At 44.1% G+C, this 11,145-nt stretch overlaps 2 protein-coding genes across 2 annotated transcripts in view; one reads left to right on the top strand and one right to left on the bottom strand.

Moving 5' to 3' along the window:
- Positions 1-56, top strand: part of atp8b5a (ATPase phospholipid transporting 8B5a) — a gene marked incomplete at its 3' end in the record, with an annotated part of 20,272 nt that extends 20,216 nt beyond the window's left edge. Inside the window, exon 27 of the mRNA XM_084439600.1 lies at positions 1-56. This exon is cut by the window's left edge and continues 271 nt beyond it. Within this exon, the coding sequence (XP_084295726.1) occupies positions 1-56 (56 nt within the window).
- Positions 57-2,112: 2,056 nt separating this feature from the next.
- On the bottom strand, positions 2,113-10,694 carry LOC311310776 (carnitine O-acetyltransferase-like). The gene is made up of 14 exons (XM_084440327.1): positions 10,567-10,694; positions 9,654-9,929; positions 9,311-9,429; positions 8,715-8,768; positions 7,509-7,674; positions 7,111-7,285; positions 6,094-6,272; positions 5,456-5,556; positions 5,148-5,267; positions 4,731-4,853; positions 4,430-4,565; positions 3,885-3,947; positions 3,300-3,437; positions 2,113-3,042 (listed from the first exon to the last, which is right to left on the bottom strand). The coding sequence occupies exons 1-14, from the start codon at positions 10,591-10,593 to the stop codon at positions 2,827-2,829; spliced, it is 1,893 nt and encodes a 630-aa protein (XP_084296453.1). The 5' UTR covers positions 10,594-10,694; the 3' UTR covers positions 2,113-2,826.
- Positions 10,695-11,145: the final 451 nt, after the last annotated feature.

The raw sequence follows: 11,145 nt of genomic DNA on the forward strand, positions 1-11,145 counted from the left end.
ATGTGGAAGTGACATCACTGCAGATGTACCGCACAGTCCCAGAACCTGCTTTCTGAGGAAGGTCTTGGGGACTGGTGTTATTGTTGTTGTTATTGTTGATAATGAGGGAAGAACCAGTAGAGGGGACAGGATTATGATACACAAACAAATGTATTAATACACACCTTAGGGATGCATAACCAGAAATATTCGACAGCCGGACTTCCTTCAAGCTCACCTCACTCTGTGTCATGGTCTCTTTTCTCAATCTTGAACTTTGAAATTGTACACAGTATTACTGTAAAAGACCCACTCAGGCCCAATATGGAGGAGGCCTTTGATACATGATTTTCTACTGAATCTGAAGACTACATAAGGAGGCCAGAGCCTGGAGACTCTATAGGTTAAGAGTTGGGAGATAAACTGAAGACATCTTGTGGACGCTTACTTCTTTTCCACTGGTGGAATATTCGGTCATTGATTTCACGTTGCTACACTGCCCTCTGGAAATGAGGCCACCAGTTCAAGGCTGGATGAGTATGATGTTGACGTTGTGGACGTACTGGAACACTAATCAAGGAGGAAGAGGAACATGTCCTGTTTACTGCACCTTTAGGCATCCAGATGCATCATGGGACTCCTAATGGGGCTACAGTGGTTGTATGTTGAGAGCGTTGAAAGTCCTGCTGGATGGTGAACATGGTACCCAGACAGCAATCTGATCAGGGCCATATACAGGCCAGATCTGGCACTTGTGGCTTAGTTCCGGCCCATATATGACCCAGATCCGCTTGCTATCTGGGTATAGACCTTACAGGTCCATCTGTTTAGGATCAGTGGGCCTCATCTTCCAAAGTCCCAGTCTTATATTTCTACCTAAGAATGTTTCTAAAGAAAGCGCCCATCTGATTCACGTGTTTGTAAACCGCTGGATGAGATGGCCCTAAAATCCAATTAACTAAACTGTCATATGTAGGCCAATATCTGGTATTGGAGTCACTGGGTCACATGACCTGGGAGCGATTGAAAAAAGTGATGTATTTTTGATTAAAATATAATAATAAAAAAATAGAATTGGCCCTTGAATCCAATAAACTGAACTGTGTCCTATCTGGCCAATGCAGCATAATATCCTGTGTTGTTTTGAAGTGACTGGGTCACATGACCTGGGAGCTATTGAGAAAAACACGGTGAATTTGGCATTAAAATATTAAGAAAATAGAAATAGCACTACATTCCCATACCCAGTCACTCTAAATCACTACCAGATATTGGCCTACAAGATAGGCCAATATGGGCAGATAGGACAGTTTAAAATATAAATATTTTAATGAAAAATCCATCACTTTTTTCAATAGCTCCCAGGTCACACGACCCAGTCAGTTCAAAACAACACAATATTATACTACCTCGGCCAGATAGGACACAGTTCAGTTTATTGGTTTTTAGGGCCATTTCTATTTTTTATGAATATTTTAATGCAAAATTCATCACTTTTTTTCAATAGGGAGGTAAAGTGACGAAGCGCCCTCTAGTGGTACGTTTCGCACCGTTGTATTAAATTGCATTGTAATTTTTTAATAAATATATTTTTGGCTGCATTGCATTGTTATTCACATCGTTTCCAAGGCACTTACAGTACACTGCATTACAATTACAGTCATTGTTTATCGATTTTGATCATGTCTGTGGAGTTAAAGACAGAATAAAACGTTTTACGTTTTTTGGGTGTAAACTGACTGCAGTTCCCATGATGCACACCCGGTGTCGCTGCTACACAGAAATAGCTGATGTGCTTCCTGGCTATGTCAATAGATTAACCTGTCTTGTTCTGTCCTGCAGACTTGGTCAGATTTGTCCCATTTTATTGTCCACCCCATTATACACAATAGTGGATAGTTAGCTAGCTATCTTGCTCACGTTAGTCAACCCAAGCTCATCCAGACGGGACTTGCCAAACAAAACGTCCACTAGCCGTAATGCTAATTTTCACCATGTTCTTATCCGTTCACTTATGCTAACAACGTTAGCGATCAGAACAGTACTGCCTCTAGCGGTCAGGAGCAGATAGGCCTACATTGGCCAGATAGGACACAGTTCAGTTTTGGATTCTAGTGCCATTTCAATTTCATATTAATATTTTAATGCAAAATTCATCACTTTTTTCAATAGCTCACAGGTCATGCGACCCAGTCACTTCAAAACAACACAGAATATACATCTATCATTTCTATGATAGCCTACTGTACACTCTTAAATATGACTTGATTTTAGAGTTACTCACATTCCACAAACTTTGTTCAGTTTAATAATATATTCATATTGTCAGTTTTATAACATGTCACTGCATATTTTGTGTGAATACTTCAGCTTCAGAAACACAGAAGGCACATTTGGCTTTGCTATGCTTCCACCTCCATAACTTATTTGTTTAAATAATTCCATTCAAACACAAAATAGAATATATCAATAAAATTAACGACAACACCAACATACAGTAGAACAAACTGTGTACTGCATCCAACTCTGGATAAAACTGAACACAATATTAACTTGACATTTAGAATATATTTCTCTTTATATTAAGGCCCTTCACTGCAGAAATAGACCAACTTTTCACTATCAAGGCCAAGTGTTCATATTGCCTTTTATGTGCAACCCTCAAATCAGCCCCCATCACTCTCTCTCTCAGAGCCACACCTACTCTGGGGGCTCCACTGTTCCACCAAAGTCCATCTCATTCAGTGCCACATGCGTCTCCTCTCATCAGAACACACTTATCAGGGTGGCTCTACACACCACCAGCTCCAGCCCAGGTTTGGTTCCATAGGGACCCCCGCAGGGGCCTCACGCCTCGGCCGTGGCAGTCTGCTCCAGCGTGGTCCTCATGTCCAGCAGTGCGTCCTCCACAGCCCGGGAAAACTTGGCGGCGTTGGTCTCTTCGCAGCTGTTGAAGGCCGTGACCGCTATGTTGATGTGCTCGGCCATGGGGTTGTAGCACACTCCGTACCCATCGGGGACCGTCGGACCGAAGCACATGACGCAGTCCGTCTTGGAACCAACCTGGGGAGGAGACAGGCTCTGGTGAGGACTTTAAGTGTGTGACACAGTCATTTGTAATAATACATGATTCAGTGCATTCTGCCTGGATTCATTCGTTGACATGAATCTCCAAGGCAGGGCACGTTTATCTGTAGAGCACATTTCAGCAACAAGGCAATTCAAAGTGCTTAACATGAGACATTAAAAGCATCAAGACAAAGTGCAACACATAAAAGGTCATATAAAACGAAATGCAAAATAGTCCTAGTCCCGTATACCTGGCTTGTGAACAGATTGTAATGCATGGCCACGGCAAAGGAAGTATCCATGAATATCTCTGGCATGGAGGTCAGCTCTTCGATTCCCTGCAGCCTCAGTCCAAGCAGGTGTCTTTCTATGGCCTGGCCGTGAATCGCCTGCTCAAACGCATTAGACAGCAAGAAAGACATGAACATGGACATGGTCAGCTCACCTGGGTCAAAAGCAGTATTGATGAAAAGGCAAGGGAAGTTTATTTGTAGAGCACATTTCAGCAACAAGGCAATTCAAAGTGCTTTACATGAGACATTAAAAGCATCAAGACAAAGTGCAACACATAAAATGTCATATAAAACGAACTACAAAAAAAGGATATTTAAAGCAAAATGCAGGAAAAATAAAATACAAGAATAAAAGTTACAGTGCAGTGTATGAATGAATAATTATTTGATTTAATAAAAAGCAGCGGCAAAAAGAAAAGTCTTCAGTCTTGATTTAAAAGAAGTGAGAGTTGCAGCAGACCTGCAGTTTTCTGGGAGTTTGTTCCAGATATGTGGAGCATAGAAAGTGAACGCTGCTCCTCCATGTTCTGTTCCAGTACTCACCTTCCGAGTGTTCTCTCTGTGGAACTGGGCAGCCTTCTTTAACAGAGTCACCTTCTCTGGGTTCTGGTGGAGTATATGAGATAAATACTTTACTGTAAGGCAAGGCAAGGCAAGGCAAGTTTATTTATATAGCACATTTCAGCCACAGGGCAATTCAAGGTGCTTTACATGAGACATTAAAAGCATTAAAACAAAAAGCAAGACATTATAGACATTTAAAACAAAAGGCAGGACAAATTAAAAGCATTAAAACAAAAAGCAAGTCATTATAGACATTTAAACAAAAAGCAGGACAAATAGAATACAGGAATAAAAGTTACAGTGCAGTATACTGATAAACATAGCTCCTCTTAGAAAGCAGTGGCAAAAAGAAAAGTCTTCAGGCTTGTTTTAAAAGAACCAAGAGTTGCAGCAGACCTGCAGTTTTCTGGAAGTTTGTTCCAGATATGTGGAGCATAAAAACTGAATGCTGCTTCTCCATGACTGTCCAGTCATGAGTCACAGTATGATGACCGTAAGCTCCCTGGCCAGCAGAAGCGACTGACCTGCTTGGCTGGGTCGTCCATGGCCTTCACAAAGTTGAATGACTCAGTAGTGGTGGAGCGGATGGTTTCCGTCCGACCCAGTTTGAACATACGCAAGGAAGCACTCTCATAGGTGGAACAGCAGAGCTGATACATTCTGGGGGGGGGGGGGGAATAAAATAACTATTAGAATAAAATAAAATAAAAATAAAATAATAATAATTATTATGATTACTTTCAAATAAAATGAAAAAATATAATAATAATAAATAAAAAAAATAACTGTTCACTGCTACTGTAAAGAGAGTGTCAGTCAACACACCTGAAGTAGGCGAGCTGGAGGGCCATTTGCACAAACGCATCGGGACTCACACCGTGCTGCTTTGGCACATTCCTCCCAAAATGGGAGAAATTCGTCACCTTCACGTCCAAGTCGTGCACCATTCTGTTGGAGTGAAACGGTGGGAAAAGAGTAAGAAACACAGCAAGAGCACATCTCATCTAACTCATCTCATCTATCTCATCTCATCCATCTCATCCATCTCATCTCATCCATCTCATCTCATCCATCTCATCCATCTCATCTCATCCATCTCATCTCATCTATCTCATCTCATCCATCTCATCTCATCTCATCCATCTCATCTATCGCATCTCATCCATCTCATCTATCGCATCTCATCTCATCCATCTCATCTCATCTGATTTTGTGGGCGACGGAGAGGGAATCTCGACCTACATGTTCATGTTCTGCTTGGCCTTCTCAATGTCCTTCTTGACCTCTGGAGTGATGTTAAAACGCAGTTTCTGAGGCATGACCAGGGGGACCATGGGGGCGCGTACCGCCTCGGTCCTCCTCCTGGTGGACCGACACACACACACACACACACGCACGCACGCACGCACGCACAGACACACACACACACACACACGCACACACACGCACGCACACACACACACACACCGCAGGAGTAAACACTCACAAACGGGACGCAGGTGTACCATCTTGTGACACAACTGTGAGATTTTGAGCAGCGATGGCCTCACATGTATCCAACCACGTGGTCGATGAGAAACACGACAGGCGGGCCTTCAGCGGGGGCGTGCTCGTACACAAGACCGCACGACCCGTCCTCGCCAACGATAAACTGCCAACGGAGAGACGGTCACAGCAGAGTTCAGTGGCATTTCTTGCACCGATAACACTTTTAATATATGAAAGACGGACCTTAAAGTCGCACTGAAATGAAAAAAGCATTCTGTCCCATTTTTTGTCGCAATTGGTCATAGTGTTCACCTATTCAACGATGTATGCCCCAAAAATTACAAAATTCTACTTTTGTTGTAATCTTATATCAAAGTATATAATTTCTTACTTCCTGGAAAACGGTAGGTCACGTGCAATGACGACAACAGGTACCTTAGATTTTAGGCCAATAATCTCACGACATCCACCCGTCAATCAACGCTATCCTTCTATCGAATCTGTCTAAAGTTCTTAAAACCCGTCCACTTGTCAATGTTCCAATCAAATTCCTCTAAACATTATGTCCCGCCCTCATAGCTTGTTTGCGTCGGAAATACGTCAAACTACGGAAGTTGGATGATCTCAAACGTCCGTTTATGTGCAACTTTAAACGCATTATTTGAGGCAGGTTAGTGAATGTTTTGGTTCCGCGGCTCACCTGCAGCGTCTTGTCGAACCAGCGGTTCCCGCTGTTCCAGCGACTCCCCCCTCCGTGGAGCATCTGGGCCGCCACCCGGCTCTGGTACAGCTGGTCAGACACCCGCGGCATGGGCGCGTCCAGACACACGGTGAAGATGCTCTTCTGGATGGCGCGGACCGACTCCTTATTCGTCTTATCTGGGGGGACAGAGAGCCATGATCTGCGTATATCATGCGTAGTTTATGTTTGTATGTGTATGTTTGTTATTGTAAAGGCCCTTCTAGGGACGGGCATTGGAGATTAGCGATAGCTATACATGCTATGATGCAGCCCGACCCCTGCCTCTACCTGGACCCAGGCACACTCACACAAACACACAGACATACACCAGTATTTGCCATGTCTCTCCTATGATGTTTTTAGCTTTTCTTACTCTGAAAATGTAATTTAATGTAATTTATTGCTTTATAAATGTTCTTAGCCGGTAGACAAACATACTCCAGGAGCTTGCTCGATCGCCTTGTTGAGAGGGGTCAGGGAAGAATTTTTACAGCTCACTTCTCTGGCCCCCTGGGTGATACTGTTTTTTTGCTTCCCTCTGGAATATGTAGGGGTGAGACGTTTTGGTGCGATATTTGGGTTTTGCGCATTTCTAGTGGTAATGGAAACACACCTTCTCTCTCTCTCTCTCTGGTCATTTTTAAGAAGCAGAAAAAGACGCTCCTGTCTATGCCCACCTCCCTTGTTCTCTGTAAAGCGCATTGTGTTGCCTCTGGGTATGAAATGCGCTATACAAATAAAGCTTTGATTGATTGATTGATTGATTGATTGAACCTAACAATGTACACTGTATCTGTCCCTATTCAAATAAACTTCAATGAATGAAAGAATAAAACAAACTAACCCTAAATCCGAAACAGTGTCTCCTGCACAATGGTTGATGTTCAGTTTCTCCTGGTTGGCGGTTAGAGAAATGGTCCTGAGTTAGTTGGTTTAGTCCACAGACCCCCCTCCGGCCACCAGGCGTGGTCTCACCCTTGATGAGGTTGTTGTAGGCCTTCCCCCAGGTGTTGCGGTGCTGGGAGGTCAGGATGCCGATGGGCTCCTTGTTGGTCTGAAGAGAAGAGTTCCAGATCTTCTCCAGCTGCATGTAGATCTGGTCCACAGTCAGCGGAGACCCGTCACTGTTGTACACATCCAGGACAAAGAACTAAAGACAGAGAGAAAACTACTCGTTATTTCAAACCTTTATTTATACTCGTAAAGCACTGAGGTTTGGCTCATTTACAGTGTTGACGAGTTATTAAAGGAAGCCTTGCTTCAGTGGGCCTACAACCAGTGCACATTAGTTTGAAGGGGATTTAAATATGGCTGTAACGGTTGGCCGATTCAACGAGACAGCAGGGAAACAGCGCCCTCTAGGGGTACCTCACCTGGAAGTTATGGACCACGGTGATGTGAGTGGGGTGTGTTTGCCCAACGGCGTGGTTGACCATGGTGTCTCTCTTTGGTCCAGGGATGCGGCAGGAGGACAGGACCCGGTAGTACTGGTCCATGCAGAGCGGCTTTCCACCCAAATACTCAATGGGCAACGTGTCACTGTGAAAGACATCAGGGAAATGAATGAAGACTCGGCGTTCAGATAAAATCTAAATCATTCTTGTTTGTAAAACGTCTGCCTGTTGATATATATAATAGTAATTATATCACTATTAATAGTGACTAATTGTAATGGTCATGAAGCAGTGAAGCAGAAGGAGTTATTTGAGGACACTCAAGACAAGACACCGGAGACAGGGCCGGTTCCACACCGCCTGGAGAACCAGACACCCAAGACAGGCCCGGTTCCACCCTGCCTGGAGAACCAGACACCCAGGAGATCTCAGAACCAGCAGAGCTGGAGGTGACCTGCTCCAAAACCCATGGAGGTCAAAGATGTGCAGGGTGCATTGTGGGAAATGAGTGGGACCACAGGGAGGAATACAGACAGAATTGGAACACTACTCCTAAGCTCTGGGAAGGATGGTCTTCTAAGGCCGTGTTCACAATAGACTTTTTTTTCCTGTGTGAAAAGGCGGACACCTTTTTAAAAAGCGCAGCTGCCGCCGCCTTTTGAGTTTTGAGACAGCTGACCAATCGGACGTGGAGAACTGGTAGGCGTGTACCGTCCCTCACTTAGTTACCAGTGCCCCCAAAAGACTTCAAGATGGATAAAGTAGCCTACCGGTTGAGACACTTGTGGTTGCCGTTTCACACTACACAGAGTTATATGACATGAATCACAAACATCACATTTATGAGGTTGTGATATGCCCCGTAGGCTACTGCTGTCGGCCTCGGAAGATATCATACAGCTTACCCACAAACTGGCTGGTCAGGTACACATTCCTCCTCGCGAAAGCCAATGCGAGTACTAATTAATTTGCATATAAGTTTAGCTGATGGCTATTAATTTATAGTAGGCTTGGCCCTATATATTCAAATTTAGTTGACCTTAACGGTTGAGTCAACGTTCACTAGAAAGTAGGCTATGATTCCCGTTGTTAAGGTTACAGAACACTCGCACAGAAAGCGCTGAAAAGGTGCAGAGGGCAGCATTTAAAAAATAATGTTAGCAATTATCTATCAATCATGCTCACCTGTCAATCATTCGTTTGAAGTCCAAAACCCCCGCGATCAACTTAGCAGCAAACCTGGGAAGAAAATATTGATAAGATTATTAATGTTATACTAGCTGTTCCTTATTCATTCACCTAGAAGCTCCAGTGAATGACTAGACCAGTGAATGATCATGCTACCTAACCTGCCACAGCTATGGCAAACTGTCACTGTGTGTTACTGGCAAACATTGTCTTATACACATTAAACTACACTGTAGTTTGTGAGCTGTTGATACAGTATGAACATGATATTAGGCCCAGTGTTGTGCTGAGTCCCCAATAGGTCACAGTGATCAAAAAAGGCTGAGCAATGCTATGAGCAGCCAATGGGCTTAAAATAGCCCGAGAAGGGAAGCCTGTGCAAAGGTCGGTCTGAAACTCAAGCCAACTGTTCTGTTAATCTACAGACCACTAAGTCAACTAAATAAATCACTTTGCGGTAAGCAGTGCCGTGTTTACAACTTGTAACTTTCCATTGGTGACAAGCAGGAAATGAAAGTATCTAGGGTATTATTAGTGGGGGGGGTTCTGTCAACCTGGAGTGTTCTAACGCAGCCTGGTTCCTTGTTGCTCACCTCATTTGCCCTTGGCGGTCTTGGAAGTGCATACAGGGCAGGACCACCCCGGGGCTGGTATAGACAGGCACAGGCATACGGCAGTCCAGATACGTCGACTGCATCCACCATTCGGAGAGCTACACAAACACAGAGATATAAATAACGTAACTAAGGTCATCGTTTCTATGACCAGAAGGCATCCGGACGTCGCTACAACACTTCAAAAACACTTGCAAGGGCCATGTACCTTTCATATCATAAAACACATTTTTGCATGGCGAACTGTATTTATACGACTGCATACAGTCTGGTATCGGGTCTCTGCTCTATATGAAGAGACCAGCTCTTGCCCTCTATGTACCCAGTTGTCGGTCTTGCGAGCCCTGCGCTCCAAGCTTTTCTGCAACCTCTCTCCCACGCCTCCAGGACTGACAAACTCCTCCACCAGCGTCCTGGTGTGGTCCAGCTCCTCCTCGCTGACGATGGGCTCCAGCATGGCCAGGTAGCCTCGGCATGTCTGCTTCAGGGGCGGCACGGGCAGCTTGGGCAGGTCCTCCTGGTGCAGTGACCTCTTAATGACCTTAATCACAGGCGCCGTCTTGATCCCATGAGGGGTCTTCACTACACCCGGCCTGAGCTGGAAAACACACGCAGTCATCGTCATCTAAGATTGTTTCACAATGAAAAGTGCATTATAAATTCAATTAATGATTTATTATTATCTGATATTGAATAAGATAGGTGATATTATTCAATGATATTATACCTGGTATTATTATTAGTACAAATCAATAATCCTTTTGGAATATAAAACCTTCATCGAGAACCTGCCAGGCACAACTATCAACACCTTGTAATAGGGAGATGTTGCAATATACTGACAGGACGAATGTGTTGTTATTGTTCTGCCTGTAACCTGGTACTGTATCATCTTTCCTTGCACCTAAAATGGAACATGCGTTACGACATGAAAAAAAACAAAAACACTTTTTAAAGATGTAGGCCATTGTTTTGTGACTGCATCTTAGTAGTGACGTTGTGTCAAATTTGACACCGAAACAAAGACATCAAATATCCATTGTCGTGGTGTAGCCTGTTAATAATAAAGACTCGTCGTGCCGGGCAGATTGAAACTGATCCAGGTTATTAGGCTACGCATTATGTTTATATGGAAACACGCGTACAGTATTTGGGTAACTCGCCCCACCCCACCTATCCTGACAGTCTGCTGCTGAATTATAGCAATCTCTGAATCATGAAAAGGTTTGTCTCACCACAGTCTTTACAAGACGACCCAGCATATTTCCCGCAGTATAGCTCCTAGGCTTTGATCGTGGTCGGTGAATGAAGAACCTCCACGGGCCATGCCATGTTTCAAGGACGAGCACAGAAAGTAGAGAGACACAAACAGTGTTCTGCTCTTCCCACGTCTCCGCCCCCTCCTGCAGAACCATCTTCAGCCACACGATGGCGCTCATTCAACATCACACTACTGAAGATCCCAGAGGCAAAATAGTTTTTACGATTACGATAATAGAAGGAGAAAATATACATTTTCGTCTTGTGGATTTTATTTAAGATTACCAAAATACGTTCGATGAAATGTAATAGTTACCGCTAATGTGTGCCCATTTATATCACAGCCAAAGCCAGATATAGGGCACTGTTTATATTTGGCAAGACACAACAAGCGAGAAACGGGAAAACGTGGAGGAGGATACATGTCTGCCGAAACTCGACAATAGTTATCGTTATCCCCTGTTATCCCCTTCTCACAGGAGGACGGAGGACAAGCTGTGGACATGCCAGCTGTCTCTCACTGCGGGGCCAGGTGTCCCAGAAGCTTCTTTCGT

The sequence above is a fragment of the Borostomias antarcticus genome, assembly GCF_949987555.1.
Source record: "Borostomias antarcticus genome assembly, chromosome: 6".
NCBI classification, from domain to species: Eukaryota; Metazoa; Chordata; class Actinopteri; order Stomiiformes; family Stomiidae; genus Borostomias; species Borostomias antarcticus.